Source organism: Sinocyclocheilus grahami, unplaced genomic scaffold (assembly GCF_001515645.1).
Source record: "Sinocyclocheilus grahami isolate Dianchi unplaced genomic scaffold, SAMN03320097.WGS_v1.1 scaffold622.1, whole genome shotgun sequence".
Classification (NCBI taxonomy): Eukaryota; Metazoa; Chordata; class Actinopteri; order Cypriniformes; family Cyprinidae; genus Sinocyclocheilus; species Sinocyclocheilus grahami.
The window spans coordinates 390,653-406,720 of NW_015505801.1; the positions used below are offsets into that span (position 1 = coordinate 390,653).

Below are 16,068 nucleotides of genomic sequence, written 5' to 3' on the forward strand. Positions count from 1 at the left end.
TTTTAAAGGGGTCATATGATGCTTTTTTAAAGTTCATTATTTTGTGTATTTGGTGTAACAGAATATGTTGACATGCTTTAATGTTCAAAAAACACATTTTTCAAATACTGTACATTATTGTAGGTCCTCTATGCCTCGCCTCTCTCAAACGCTTTGTTTTCTACAAAGTCCCTCCTTCCGACAAGCGCAGTCTGCTCTGATTGGCCAGCTGACCCAGTGCATTGTGATTGGCCGAACACCGCAAGCACTCGTCGGAAATGTAATGCCCCTTACTTAATGTGTGCGCACACACACAATGCGCAAAACTCCGCATTTGAACAGTCAATAGCAAATACTTAAATTAATAAAACAGTAGCTGATTCAGAAGCGCCAGATTGTCATAGCAAAGTCAGAATTTCCTCCTCTCCTAGGTTCAATAAACGGTCGTCCATAACATGCATTGCTGTTCTGTTGTAAGTCATCTTAATGATTCCTAAATGCATCTACTTTCGGAAGGTCAAATAAAGTGCTTTTGCCTAGAAACACACAGCGTCTCCCTGACATGGCTGCTTCAACACTAACTGCGGTTACTGAAACCACGCCTTCTTTCTTTGCGTGAACATTTGGGCGGCATTATGCAAATATTTCCACAATGAGGTAGATATGTGGGGGCGTGTTAGAACGAGCCGTTTTAGGGGGGTGTGGCAGAGTCTTAACTTTGATAAAGAATATCTCTTTGGTTTTGAGACTTTAGTCTTTGCAACGTCAGGGATCTTATCTATGCACAATCAGCTTGTTACACTCCAACGAGAAAGGAAAACTTGAAATCGCATAATATGACCCCTTTAAGACATCTGGGAAGCATTAAGAGTTGAGTGTCTCACCGTGCTGCCATGCCCAGCAATAGCACTGCAGCTCTCCCGTGAAGTGCTTTAGTCTCTCGTTTACCAGAGACCCTCTCCCACAAAACCTGCACCACTGAAGTCTGCAGGGCACTCTCACTGCTGAAAAACTCCTGGACCTGCACCAAGAGAAACACAATGTCAAAAGAAAAATAAATTGTGGGAATGCTAACATGTGGGGCAAAAAACACTCACAATCTCCTCCAGACACTGGACGGTCCCCAATGAAACATCGATCATCAGATCTGACAGATTATCCACTAGAGTCTGAGCCTTTGCCCTGATGGACAGACACAAAAGGCCAGTTGAGCTACAGTATATCAAATTGTGTTCCTTCATCCTTATGAAATTAATCAAAATGATTGCAGACCTGGTGTTGTCACCGGGGGGGTTGAGGTACAGGCGTCTGTAAGCCTGGATGACGGCATCTTTGATTGTGACATCAGTGGACCAGACAAGAGGCAGCATCTTTCTGACTCCACACACGGAGTCGGCCACACTAAACTCAAATGCTGTGACACAGAACTGCACGGCCTCCTGCACAACTGAGAGCGAGACCAATCAGAGGAAACTACTCATTGTTAACCTTGCCATGATTGACAAGATCAGATGAAGACAAAGATCTTTTCTTCTGTATTGTTGTGTATATTAGAGTAAAACGAATTATCGAAAAAAGGAAAAAAAATGCTGGGCAGGGACTTGGTTCTAATCACCGGTTGTTAACTGGATGGAGGCAGAGTTGAATTAGACCTTGCAGTCAATTGTAAGAAAGGGGTTTAAGTGGACTAGATGATTGGGGAAGTTTGGCATGTGTCACGAAAGAGAAGTCTTGTTTCTCCAGAATATCGAGTTACATAATTTTGATTAAAAGGTAAATGGATGAAATGAACGCATTTAGAAAATAGGTTGAATTTACTTCATGCAGATTTAATATAAACCAGACAGTCATTTAGTTTATAGTAATTACCAGTAGTGGTTTTCCAGTACAGCATGTTGTTAATGACAGCGATGGCTCTTTCTACTTGTAGAGCAAAGCTCTCGGTGTCTTTCAAGTACTGAACCAACATCTCCTGCTTCTTCAGTTCGCTCTCTCCACCTTCATTCCCTCCACCCTCTTTTTGTGGGGTGGGTGGAGCATCGCTTGACATGGCTTCAGGTGTCTCCTGCTCTGGCCCTGAGAGAAGAGAGATGCACATCAAACACAACTCATGTTATTATTTGGACTAGGAATCCTGTCATCTAATCTAGGCAGGTGAGACCATGAACAAGTTCCACAGTGCAGGAGCAAAATTCTTTAATGTAGAAGTTTAGAAGACTATTCGAAGTAACACATACCCTTGAAAAGTGTTGCAAGTGTGTTGATGAGGGTTTCTGCATTTAAGTCGGCTAGATCCGAGAAAAACGATGACTCTGGGAACAGAGAGTGAGCCCGCATGCACAGACCAACAGCTTTCCTACAAACAATTAAACACATTGCATGTCTGTGTGCAGAAGTAAGGGTATGAGAATATTTGTGTTTTAATTTACACTAACCTGTATTTGCTTTCCCGGAGAAGCTGTGCGATTTGTAAAGCAGTGTTTCTGTCGCTTCTCTCCTCCTTTCCCTCTGTCTGCTCCTCTTTTTCATCCTCCTCTTCCTCACTGCCAGGCTCCAGTTGTGATTTCACGGTCATCTCTACCTCAGGCTTCATCGCATCCCAAAGATCAGCTGCTGTGATGACTGCAACTACAAACACAAATCTAAAATCTTACAGCTGGAAACAATTTCTGCAGTGCCAGTGATAGTGACTCCAGGCAGACTAGAACAAAAGACTGAAAGCAGCAATTCAATTAGAAAAGAAACATACCGGGCATTTGCTCTTTCTGAGCGTCTCTCATCTCTTTTAATTTGGCCATCTCTTTTTCCAGAGGCTTTTTCAGGTCCAAACTGCTCAACTTGACATGGCGAAAACAAAAGCAGGTGCATTTGATCTCTGTAAATAGTTAGGTACCCTAGTGTTTAAAAGTTTAGGGTCAGTAAGATTAATTTGTCACATGATCCTTCTTATCAATGTTGAAACAGTTGTACTGCTAAATATTTGTGAATATTGAATGAGTTCTCACTGAATAAAAGTATTAAATTTTTTTTAGAATGGTAAATGCATCTACCAGATGTTTTAATTGAGCATATTTGTACCTTGCAGCTGTAAGGGTTATGAGCAATGAAGGCAGCCAGCAGCTGGATAGCACTCTTACACACATGGACAGACTTGTCACCCAGACGCCCAACGGTCAGCTCCATAACTTCTGTGTACCTGCACAGGGGCAAGGCCTGGAAAGGAGGCGGAGGATTATATCTTAGAGCACCCAAGAATAAAACCCTTAATTTTCTGTTGAAGAGAAAAGGGGAAAAACAATCCACACACCTTGCTGTTGACAACACGTGCATACACCTGTAACACACGTGCTCGGACATGCGAGTGGGCATCATGGATGTGCTCCTGCAATGTGTCCAGGAAACGATCTCGGCTTGAACGAGCAGAATCATCCAGCTGATCACCAGACAAAACCCGGACAAGAACCTCACCGAGAACCTCACACACAGCCACCCGCAGGCTGGGACTCTGTCCAAACACAAACCGCATGTTAACAGAGCACACACACACACACATTCAAAGAAGAGTTAATCTCTGAAACTCACAGCTTCGTTTTAAATGATTGCCCTCAGATTACCAAAGAGAGAGCTCAATGCCCAAAGAATTACAGCAGAGAACAGATTCAACCTGTGACCCCACACACACACGGGCGCGCGTGCGCGCGCACACACACACACACTGTAAGCCCCATCCTTTTCTTCCCCATTTCTTCAAAGGATAGAAAACTCAGAGGAATGGGCTTGTTGAATGTAGGCAGGCCCTTACAGCAAGACAGCAAATCTTCACTGCCCAGCCAAGATTACCAGCCAATAGGAACACAGGAGAACTCACTCTAATTCAATGGGCTCATATTCGCCTTGGTCTCATCACAGAGCAAGAATCCAATGAAAGAAGAGATGAAAGAGAACATGTGACTGTACCTCTCCCTCCAGGTGTGTAAGGAGAACACTGATGTTGGGGATCATGGTTTCGGGTACCAGAGTACTGAGGTCAGACAAAAAGCTTGAAAAAGCTTTCACACCTGAACCTTCTCTGGCTAGTTCCTCACTTGACTTCTGACCAATCTCTCTGAAACACACACGGAGATTTGATTTAGAGTGGGTTATATTATTGTAATAAGATGTTAAATTAATCAAAATAGTTACTTTGCTGGAAACACAACCCCAAAATGTTAAGCGAATATATAGTGGTAAATACATGGAAAAATCTATTTCTTTGGATTTTGACAGATACAAACCAAAATATATAATAATTAACAACCTTAATAATAAACTTTAAATTATACACTTAAAAGTAAAATTATATCATTTGATGAGTGCTGCTACACTGGAAATATATAAAAATTGCGATTTTTTTTTTTGACAGATATTGCAATTTTAAATTTGCAAAGTCAAGCTTCAGCTCAATATTGCCAATAATGTGCAGCACAGTATGGGTATCATTACCCTGCTGAAAAAAACAATAGAAACCACAGAAATTCTTATAGTTTCCATTAAACCATTACAAAATTCCTTTTTGTTTTGGGCATTATTCCAATAGGAATTACTGTTGTTCTATTGGTTGCCATCTGCCAGATTACATACCAACAATAGAATCCATCAAATAGTCACCATTATAGTTTACATTAAAACCAAACAAATTCCCATTATAACCCTGAAATACATTACATTTTTTTATTGTGTTTTGGAAGGGGTTCTATTGTTTTTTTTTTTCCAGCAGGCAAGATTATAATGGTATAACTACTTTTACAGAATTAACTTACTGAATTTCACAGAAAATATTAGTTTATTTTTTATAAATAAAGAACTTTCTTAAATCAATAATTAAAATATTCCATATGTTACATAGGCTGATTTATTCATTTGAAGTATTTGGGATTTTAAGAACAAGTGGAAAATGTGCTGAATGTTTCTTTCATCCAAGTGAAATTAGCAAGCATTTAGACTGAATTTACATTCGTTTTAAATGCGGAGCCAGGCGCGAGTCGACACAAGTTGCGTGCGTGCATCAAGCCTCATCCATACTGCCAGATGCACTCGTGAAGACTTGCGGTGCGGAGCCGGGTGCGAGTATAAACGAGCATTACGAGACAGGCTGTGAGTGCGGCAAGCATGAACGGCTCGTCCGTGACGCGGGATTCGCGCCACGTGGGGCAGAGAGGAGCGAGTACGAGAAGCATTCACAGACACAAGCTGTGTGTGCGCTCTTCTGAATTGGGAATAGCCAACATGCATTATAAACTTTTTAAAATTAATCTGTTGGGGAGATAAAGTGTAAGAACGTTCACATACTAACAAAAACATCCAAGAATGTATCTTTTATTCACCAGTACTGAAACTGAACCGATACGGGAGCTTTAGATATGCACTTTAGATAAGCTCTTGAAAATTAACGTTACCTTTTTGTTCGTTGTCTGTCATTTAGAATCTTAAGTTGCATACGTTTTTCTTTAGTTTTAATTTTCCTAACTATCGATCTGACCCAGTAGACTGAATTTACAGTAGTCCCACTCTGTCTCTCTCCCGCTTTGTTTTTTTTGTTTTATTTAATGGTGTGTGTTTATGCAGTTGGCTAGAGCAGTGCTGATTGGGGAGAACGGAGGTGCGCTCACTCTATTGGTTAGTAAGACTGCAACTCAAGGCTGGCAGTCATGCATATGCTCTGGAACAGAGTAATATCGCGTCCATTATGCAGGCTTTGCGATTAAAAAAAATCGCAACGTCTCAAATCGCGATTTCGATTAATCGCACAGCCCTAGTGAGTATAGAAAAGAATCACCCCCCCTTTAAAATAATCACATTGTTGCTTTGCAGCCCAGCCTGAAATGAAGACTGTATATGCAGTCATACCAACAAAGTATCACAAGACCACTAAGGTTATTAAGAATCACCTCATGATCTCTCCGACGATGGCCTTGACCCCGTACTCTGAGCTCCAGGCAGCCACAGCTTGAGCACATACTGACGCCAGCTGCTCAAAGTGCTGCAAGAGCTGAATCACCTTCACACATGCTCCTGTACAGGAAAGAGAAAACACTCAGGACAACTCAGCTCAACATCTACACCATTGCAAACCCATTCACGGTGTACATATAAACCTACCCAACATGTGATTGTATTTCTTCACCATGATTCCTAGCACATGAATGATGGCATCTCTGGTGGACTTGCTCTTCACGTGGCTTATGGTGGGGTTTTCCAGGAGTTTATAGCAACAGCATGTCACACAGCTACATAAAAATTGACAAACATTAGACAAGTAGAAACTGACACATGTGATTATAATGATATCTTAAAGGGTTAGTTCAACCAAAAAAAAAAAAAAAAAATATATATATATATATATATATATATATATTTCTGTCATTAATTACTCACCCTCATGTTGTTCCAAACCCATAAGACCTTCGTTCATCCTCGGAACACAAATTTATTTTTGAAAAGATATTTTCAAAAAAATACTTTTATTTAAAAGATATTTTTGATGGAATCTGAGAGCTGTCTGACCCTGCACAGACAGCAATAAAACTGAAATGTTCCCAAGTCCAGCAACGTAGCAAGGAGATAGGTAAAATACATGTAACATAAGTGGTTCAACCGCAATTATACGAAGCTATGAGAATACTTTGTGCGCAAAAGAAAGAGAAAAGAAAATCATTCAACAATTCGTCTCCTCCGCATTACCCTGTAGCGCCATTTTGGAGTATCCGCTGGACGTAAACAATGTATGCAGTTCTGTGTCAGCTGCGTCACACGGATACTCGGTTTTCGTTCAGATCAAATGACAACAACGTAGGAAACAGACCCGGCGAGACGCAGCTCTTTGCAGGGTCAGACAGCTCTCAGATTCCATCAAAAATATCTTAATTTGTGTTCCGAAGATGAACGAAGGTCTTACAGGTTTGGAACGACATGAGGGCGAGTAATTAATGACAGAATTTTCATTTTTGGGTGAACTAACCCTTTAAGACATATAGCGCTACAAAGGTTAAACGGAGAAAGGTGATATTTTAAGAGGAAAATCTACCAGAATTTACCTGACAAACTCCTCCTCCACTAGAGACAGACTCCACAGTGTGCGAATGTCCAGCTGCAGCAGTTGAGTGAAACACTGAAGAACTTTCTCTCTCTCACTGTCCCACTGCAGGAGACCTTTTCCGGCAGCTTTATCCTTCTTGCGACCCTGAGAAAGACAAAGAGATATTTAATATGGGGTATACACAAAATCAACAAGCTTAGAAACAATAGTTGTTGCCCTCAGATTACCAAAGAAAACATTCACAGCTGGTGGGCCCATTTTAGGAGATGTGACTCTTTGCTGACTGACACATTTACACACGGGACATACTCAAACACACACACACACACACACACTGTAAGCTGCCAAATCATCCACAAATATCCATTTCTAAAGGAGAATTGTATTATGCTTGACAGCCAGCATCAATATGGGTGGGCCCTTGCAGCAGCGCAGCCAATCTCCACTGCTCTGCCAAGATTACCTACCAGTCAGAGAGCAAGAGAACAAGATCCCAGCCAATCAGCTCGTATTTGCCTTGTTCTCATCACGGGGCATAGAATAAACCAGTGGTTCTCAATTCCAGTCCTGGCGACCTGAATGGAACCTATAGGCTCCCTTCAAACTGGAATCAGGGCAGAATATCCTGTGAAGTCCACTTTGCAGGGCACTTACAGTCAAATAGAACAAATGTCTGAAGTGATAGGAGACACATACAAAATGTCCAGAGTGGGGGGGTCGTGAGGACTGGAATTTAGAACCACTGGTATATACAACTTATGAATAATAAAAACTCAACATTCAGCAGTACCTTGCTGGGTGCCGTGACGATAGTCTCCCTGTATGAGTCACTCTCAAGTGTTTCTGTGAGTTTGCAAAGAAGAAAAACGCTCATCTTCACAGTATTGAGCTGCTGTTTGCGGTCCATGGCTGATAAAGAGCCTGACAAAAGAAGGGTCGGCAGGGAAACCGACAGGCCTCTGACCACTGAAAAGAGAGCATTGTGGAAAATATAGTTTCGATTCATTCCAAATAACTACAAGTAATATGACTTGGTGATAAGGAAGTTTGACTATGAAATTTCAACCTTGTATCAGCAACTCCAGTGCGTCTTCTTTCACTGCCACATCCACTGTGCGACAATGTCTAAATGCATACAGAAAATTATGCTTAGACAAAGTCATGGTAACATGGGGTTAAAGGGATAGTTCACCCAAAAATGAAAATTCTGTCATCATTTACTCGCCCTCATGTCGTTCCAAACCTGTATGAGTTGCTTTATGTTGAACAAAAGATATTTTGAAGATTGCTGGTAATCAAACAGTTTGTGGTTGCCATTGACTTCCATAGTAGGAAAAAAAATACTATGGACGTCAATGGTAACCACCAACTGTTTAATTACCAGCAATCTTCAAAATATATTTTTTTGTGTTCAACATAAGAAAGCAACTCATACAGGTTTGGAACAACATGAGGGCGAGTAAATGATGACAGAATTTTCATTTTTGGGTGAACTATCCCTTTAATGTTTAACACATAAAAATATATTTATAACATTGCCATTTCTTGTTTACTCGCCCTCATGTCGTTCCAAACCTGTATGAGTTGCTTTATGTTGAACAAAAGATATTTTGAAGATTGCTGGTAATCAAACAGTTTGTGGTTGCCATTGACTTCCATAGTAGGAAAAAAAATACTATGGACGTCAATGGTAACCACCAACTGTTTAATTACCAGCAATCTTCAAAATATATTTTTTTGTGTTCAACATAAGAAAGCAACTCATACAGGTTTGGAACAACATGAGGGCGAGTAAATGATGACAGAATTTTCATTTTTGGGTGAACTATCCCTTTAATGTTTAACACATAAAAATATATTTATAACATTGCCATTTCTTGTTGTTTTCCCCCATCAGTTGTACATTTAGCCGCATTGTTCTTCTGACATTGGTTCTTGTAAGGAATTGTATAGTGTTCTTGGGTTTTGAAACACTCTTGATAAATAAAACATCACAAGCTATAATAACTTATTATGGTCAATTTGTTTTCATTTGATGATTATTTATTTTTGCTTAGTTTATTCTAAGGCTTAGAAAATTGTATACGGTTCAGGTTTTGTATATATGCATAAATGTTTCTGGGTTGTCTACACTTACTTCAAAACACTGTATGCTGTGTCAAAATGTTCCAGGATGCACAGGGGCCCTTGACTTCTCAGTCCTGCTTTAAAACCTTCATAGCAGACGACAGATTTATAAAAAAAAAATAAATAAAATTAAAAAAAAAAAAAAAAAAAAAAAAAAAAAAACCCAGAACTGCTTTTCTGACTGATATGACACAATGTTAACCATTTGTACATTCTCTAACACGCATATTTTAGATTCACACGCTTAGTTTATTCTAAGGCTTAGAAAATTGTATACGGTTCAGGTTTTGTATATATGCATAAATGTTTCTGGGTTGTCTACACTTACTTCAAAACACTGTATGCTGTGTCAAAATGTTCCAGGATGCACAGGGGCCCTTGACTTCTCAGTCCTGCTTTAAAACCTTCATAGCAGACGACAGATTTATAAAAAAAAAATAAATAAAATTAAAAAAAAAAAAAAAAAAAAAAGTGTAGTTACACCAGTCCAGATAAGAGTATTGAAATATATACAGTTAAAAAGTGCTCAGCACTTACTGTTGATGTGAGAGGGAAGCTGTTTAGCAGACAGCACATCCTGAACCACATACTGGTTAACAGCACCAGACTTCACGAGATCGTCCAAACAAACCGGTACAATAAAATCCCACGACATCTCTGCACGCCTAAACGACAATCAGTGAATATACACATGCTGATCTGTAAGATAAGCCACCACAGAGTAGCAACAGAAAAATACACACGGCTAAGTTACATCAAGCCCAGAATGTATGCCCTATAAAGGTACGGTCTAACACTTAAACGCATCAACTTGGCTAATATAAACACAAAACATAGAAAAAAAAAATTCCGCTTACATAGACTTAAGCAAAACACGTTTGTTTTGTTGGACAGGGCAAGCTAGCATGCTACGCTAACCACAGCGAACAGACAAATCTAAATTTCTTCTAGGCTACACACTTCCTACGGTTGAAAAAAATACCACAACACATTCAAATACTCACCGTACAAAAAAAAGACAAATTTCTTCCCAACAAATCCTAACCAGAAGAACTAATCCGCATGAAGCAGACTGGACTGACTGAACGGTTTGAGTCGCAGCTTTGAATTTTACTCAGCGCGCGCCAAAGGAAGTACGCCATCACTCCGCCCACTCACAAACGCCACGCCCAACTGATCAGAAGAGGGCGCGAGGGGTTCTTCTTCTTCTTCTTGTATGATTTGCGGCAGTTTAGACGCTTCAAAGGCGCGAGGGTTTGGATTGAAACTTTTTTTTAAAAGCCAAGTAGGACGTAAAAAGAATGTGAAAATGCTACATTAAAAATGTATCAGATACAGTAACGTGGTAAAAAAAAAGTGTTGTAACAAACTATGAATTACAATAGAATTTACTGACACTTTAAAGAAGACATAACATACATTTATGGTAATTTTTGTAAAGTACTGAAATTCTCATTCTTCGCCCTAACCATTTTTCTCATATTTTACTTTTATGGACGGGCGCTGTGCTGAGTAATATGCTTGTTAGTCCACAACATAGTTACTTTGGTTGTTTTGGTTTTATTTTACTCAATTTAACATTTACTTTATTTTAGTGTCATCCTGCCGTTTTAAAATAGTTTTGGATCGTTGTATCAACGTTTTGCCAAGCTTCTTGTGTTTTCACGAGTTTACAGGACCATCATTGTTGCAACACCAGTATAACAATGGCAGAAAATTAAAGTTACAAGCTGCGAATGGTGCAGATGAATTATTCAGCAAAGAATGATGTGTTCAGGAAGCTTTAGAAGGCTGATAGTAGTCTTTATAATCAGGGAACTCAATGATAATGTAGGTTTGATTAAAACGGTGCTATGGATTCTGATTGGAAGCCAACCTGCAATAAAACAACCTTTGAATCCGTTGACCTGGGCAAAATGCAAGTAACCGTGATCATATTAACAACAATCGTATGACAAGTGTCCACTTTTTCGTAATTACATAAACGATGTAACGTTAGTGTATGCCAGATTTAGCCGGTGCGGTTAATTTCCCAATGTCAAGCAAACAACCTCTTGCGTTGTATTAAACGTTTATTTTGACATCACAGCATTAAAGCAGCACCTCTGAGCAGCACGTGCTCTAGTGGTTAATAAACAGAACTGCACACATCCCGCGGAAGAACATTCCAACCGGAGCTACTTCTCTAAGTTTATGTCTATGGCGATTCACGCAGGTATGTGTTACTCCGCAGCGGTGACGACCCGACCAGGCTACAATAGTCCAAATATAAGTACTTATTATAAGTGTACCGTAGTGATTCGGAATAAGACTGAATTGAATTAATTCATGATGTACTCGCTCATTATATACATTTTGCAAATTTTGAACACAGAAAAAGTAAAAAACATAGTGCTGCTTTAAATTCCCACTCTTGGCGTCATGATGACCACGAGGTTAGAATGCATGAAAAAAAACACACACAAAAAAAACATGTGGGTTGTCTTGTTAAGTTAGACCCAGAATACCGACAGATCTGTTTTAAAATACCCACTAGTAGTTTCTTTTGTTCGGTGTTTTAGACGCACATGTTTCACAGTAAAACTGAAAGACATGGTAAGAGCCCGGGTTTTATTTTATCGAATTTTATTTTATAATTTTCTATGTGACCTGGTCCAAAGCGTATTTAACCAAATTAGTGTTTCATGTAATCAGTCAACATTATGCACAGTATTTACAGATCTGATCCAGACACAACTGGGCTTGTCATGGTGTTATACACACCATCACAACAACAAATAGGACAGCAACGCATGTTTTAATAACAAGCTTTTAATAACACGTATGACCTTCATTTCTATTTTATATCAGGATGGAATATTTTCCGGACTCTAACGCCAACTATAAAGATGTTAATTACTGGAATGAGCGGTATCGGACGGAGGAGAGCTTCGAGTGGTTCGGTGACTTCACTAAATTGAAACATCTGCTCAAACAGCACGTGGGAACGGAAGAAAACATTTTGATGCTAGGTAAGTTAGACACTTAGAAAACAAAATCAGCATTATGAGTCATCGTATATCGTTGTATTGTGTATATTACACAATGGTCAGCAGGGGTTGCTGCTGCATTATTTTGAGAAATTTTTATCTGCCTTAAATAGTTTGAATGAAGATTTGCTTAAAATGTACTCATCCTCAGGCCATCCAAGATATAGATGAGTTTTTTTTTTTCATTGGAACAGATTTGTGGAAATTTAGCATTACATCACTTGCTCTGCAGTGAATGGGTGCCGTCAGAATGAGAGTCTAAACAGCTGATTTAAAATATCTCAGAAATCCACATGACTCCAAAGTGGATGAATAAATGTCATGTCGATTACTGGTGAATTATTGAGATGTTTTTATCAGATTTTTGAATGCTCATTCTGACTGCACCCATTCACTGCAGAGGATCCATTGCTGAGCAAGAGATATAAAATTCTCCAAATTTGATCAGTTGAAGAAACAAACTCATCTACATCTTGGATGGCCTCAGGGTGAGTACATTTTCAGCACGTTTTCGTTTTTGGGTGAACTATTTCTTTAAAGGTATACCCAGCATTTTATGTATTTTTTTTTGCCAACTTGAAATAAAGAAACAAGTGCCACTTTGCAGAAATAACATTAAAATGGAGTTCAATGACATAAGCCCTATTAGTCTTCTAGTAAATCTATTTTAATCTACATGGAGCGTGTCACTCTCTCATGAGCAAGACACTTGCTGCATCATGCAATTGACCAAACTGCTAATATTAATAAGAAAAATCTGTTTTTTAAAACGATGCTTTCAGTCGTGTACAGCAGTCTAGTCACAGTGCAGTGCAATCCAAAACTACTGGTACTGTTGAGATGATAAAGAACCAAATAATAAAAAAAAAAACTTACTAGGTGTATCTATAATGAGCAAATTATGATCAAATGTGGTTTAAGCATGTATCCTGAACAGTAATTTATTAAACAGTTATTCGTTGCCATGTCTTCAAATAGCAAGGTGGTGGTTGTTTAATGGTTACATTTAGGTTGGTAACATTTTTAGTTAAGGACTTATATTATAATTCTCCTGACATTGGTTATTTTAGCAGATTATTTTTATACTCAAGACAGTGTAAGACCTACAGAGATGTCCCGCTTGGGGTATCCTGGGATTAAGTGGCTTGCTCAGGGGCATATTGATTATGTGGGAACTCTTTCCAGGGTTTGAACCTATGACCATCCTTGCTTTTACAGCTTTTTAAAAGCATGTAATCACAGGTTTCTCCAAAGGAACCTACAAAATATGATGAAAACTTATCATGGAGAAGCTTAAAAATGATTTTCTATCATCTGGTTTCTTGGTGCAAAATCAACATTCACACTTCCAGCTTTTGTTATTTGAAAGATAATGTCTGGTGGACAAACAATGAGGTGAATTATTTGTGTTGAGCATTCTGCAGCGCTGTAACGCATAATAATAATGCGTTTACTACATTTACTGTTGCTGCAGTGTTAGTCAGACTCAAGGGGGCAGTATTGGTCAGTTCACTCACAGTATTCAGCTGGTGCTGTATTAGAGATGAGTGTGGACCTCTGACATGCACTCTGAGGTCTAGATCTGTTCTTCATTGCAATGACACAAGCTCCTGTCCCCCAAGGACTAGTTCAGCTATATCTCAATCCAATTACCAATCAATCAGCCACCATTCACGCTCTTTGGTTTAGGGCCTAGTGTGGGTCAATGTTGAGCTTTATTTCATGCATCTTGGATCAATGAAGTGTGTATTTAATGATAAACAGATTTTATTTCATCAGCTCAGTGAGGAAACTCTCTCCCCACACAGACACCCTTTTTGCATCCACATTATGTTTCCTCCGCAGTCCACCCTCACAAACACTACAGCTATGCTCTCTGTGACCTTTCTCATCTGGGGAACAGGGCGAGGAGTTCCTAGGCACACCCTTCTCTCGTGTGCTTCCCTTGTGACCGCTGACAAGTAACAAACATCTTTTTCTTTATGTAATGCTCCAGTCATGACCCTTTTACCACTAAATTGCTGCTGAATTGAATCTTGTAGTTCTTTGTTCATCATATGGTTATGAAATATTTGTTCTCCATTGAGCTCTTTGATTTCCTTCCACTAAATTGCTGCTGAACTGCTTGGGATTGGGTTATAATTTACATGGATTCTTTGGTTATGAAATGTCCCTCTCCATCAAGCTCTTTCATCATCTTTGTCTTTTATTTTTCCATGCTCAAGGATACTGCCACAAAAACATAAGTGTCCTCCTTTACCCATAATGCAGTAGCTCAAGGCAGATTCCTGAACAGGCTGTTAAGGCTGCAATGTGTCTCAAGTTTCTGTGGTTGTGTAACGGTTTGTTGCGTGAGGAGAAGTGGAATCCCTGCAGTTAACATTAGCAGATTCTGTCACAGAGAAAGGCAGTTCAGATCCCATCTTGCTCTTGACCTGTATGCGTATGTGAAAATGGACCATTAATGGAAACAAAGATGTGAAAACGGTTCAGTCACTAAAAATGGTCATGGTTTTGATGGCACAACCGCCTCTACATTTGCATATCAATGTCTGTTCAGCAATTTGGCTCGCCCTGATGAACGATGTGTAAACTGTGCTAGCATGTGGAGTTTATTTGAGCATAACAGGTCATTTACATATAGTGGTCTTAAAGGTATAGTAGCAAAAACTGTGTTTAGTTTTATGGTTGAGGGAGTGAAAATGGTCCTGAATAAAATAAAATAAATCATGGCTGTTTTTGGTGGAAGAAACCTTAATTAATGACCTGATTAAACTGTATGCAAGGATGGACACTTGTGTATGTTGAAATGATCGTGCAATTCTGTTTGGCACTCATAGTTCATTAATGTGACTGAATTTGATATTATGTTGTTGATAAACACAGAGCATTCCTTTAATGTTGTATATACATATGTATTAGTGTCTGTATTTCTAGCATGTCTTCTCAGGTGTTTTTTTTCCACTCAATGGGCAAACTCACATTCATTAGAGTCATTGCTGACAGAATGGAAAGAGCAAAGATAGAGGAGAGAGGTGTGAAGGTGGTCATTGAAGTCATACCAGCGTACCATCAACAGGGTCCCCCCATTCACACTCTCTCTTGGTTGCTATTGGTTTCACTGCTGAACCCTACTGCAGTGAACAAGCTAACAAAGAAAAAGAGAAGCTTTCAACTGTTCTTTGTTGTGTGTCAGAACAATCACATTTCATCTTCAGTGAAGTCCCGAAGAGTTTGAGGCAATTGAGTTTTGAATGAACTGTCTTGAATAGAGAAATCATGAGTCACTATCGGTCAGAATGAGTGTGAGTCAGCGCTCGCTTCACACTGCGAGCATCGTCTCTTTTTCTCTCGCTCTGTGCATTCATTACCCCCCAGAGACACGTAACACATTCTGAACCCGGACTGCACCGTGTTGAGAGCGAGCCCTGCGGTCCAGATCAGCTGTAGCTGTGTTAACGCGAATGAATGAATGAATCAGTGAAGGGATGAATGAAAGAATGGCACAGATGAATGAATGGTGGGGGAAGGAAAGGCTGCAGTGTTATGCGGTTTCTCCTTGGCACCGCCCAGCCTGTTTTGATCTTCCTTCCTCTCCCTCTGCTTTCTGATTGGCTGAGAGGAGTCAATGCTGCTGGAAGGTACTGCAGTCATGTGGGTGGGGGTTACCCCCCCCCCCATCACAACCTCTGCAGTTTATGAATGAAAGTTGGAAAAATTGAATGAAGAATTGGGTTGCATGTGAGCGAGTTGTGTGTGCTTGCCCAGTGTTGTGCTCAAGTGGGAAAATCTGTCATGCTTTGGTTATTTGAATGCAATTTGTTGGCATGCTATAAATGCACAAGAATATAGGGCATT

The 16,068-nt window shown here is 39.7% G+C and overlaps 2 protein-coding genes across 2 annotated transcripts in view; one reads left to right on the forward strand and one right to left on the reverse strand.

Annotated features, from left to right (window-relative positions):
- Positions 1-10,274, reverse strand: part of LOC107557881 (condensin complex subunit 1-like) — a 25,864-nt gene extending 15,590 nt beyond the window's left edge. Inside the window, exons 1-18 of the mRNA XM_016241455.1 lie at positions 10,186-10,274; positions 9,719-9,846; positions 9,510-9,585; positions 8,121-8,179; positions 7,845-8,020; positions 7,053-7,198; positions 6,118-6,245; positions 5,907-6,030; positions 3,937-4,084; positions 3,287-3,484; positions 3,058-3,192; positions 2,729-2,816; positions 2,415-2,607; positions 2,217-2,335; positions 1,849-2,055; positions 1,252-1,426; positions 1,077-1,161; positions 864-1,000 (exon numbers count right to left, since the gene is read on the reverse strand). Coding sequence (XP_016096941.1) covers positions 864-1,000; positions 1,077-1,161; positions 1,252-1,426; positions 1,849-2,055; positions 2,217-2,335; positions 2,415-2,607; positions 2,729-2,816; positions 3,058-3,192; positions 3,287-3,484; positions 3,937-4,084; positions 5,907-6,030; positions 6,118-6,245; positions 7,053-7,198; positions 7,845-8,020; positions 8,121-8,179; positions 9,510-9,585; positions 9,719-9,836 — 2,312 coding nt within the window. The 5' untranslated portion in view covers positions 9,837-9,846; positions 10,186-10,274. The remainder of the gene's footprint in view (positions 1-863; positions 1,001-1,076; positions 1,162-1,251; positions 1,427-1,848; positions 2,056-2,216; positions 2,336-2,414; positions 2,608-2,728; positions 2,817-3,057; positions 3,193-3,286; positions 3,485-3,936; positions 4,085-5,906; positions 6,031-6,117; positions 6,246-7,052; positions 7,199-7,844; positions 8,021-8,120; positions 8,180-9,509; positions 9,586-9,718; positions 9,847-10,185) is intronic.
- A 1,639-nt stretch (positions 10,275-11,913) lies between these two features.
- Positions 11,914-16,068, forward strand: part of LOC107557862 (endothelin-converting enzyme 2-like) — a 60,631-nt gene continuing 56,476 nt past the window's right edge. Inside the window, exon 1 of the mRNA XM_016241428.1 lies at positions 11,914-12,192. Coding sequence (XP_016096914.1) covers positions 12,033-12,192 — 160 coding nt within the window. The 5' untranslated portion in view covers positions 11,914-12,032. The remainder of the gene's footprint in view (positions 12,193-16,068) is intronic.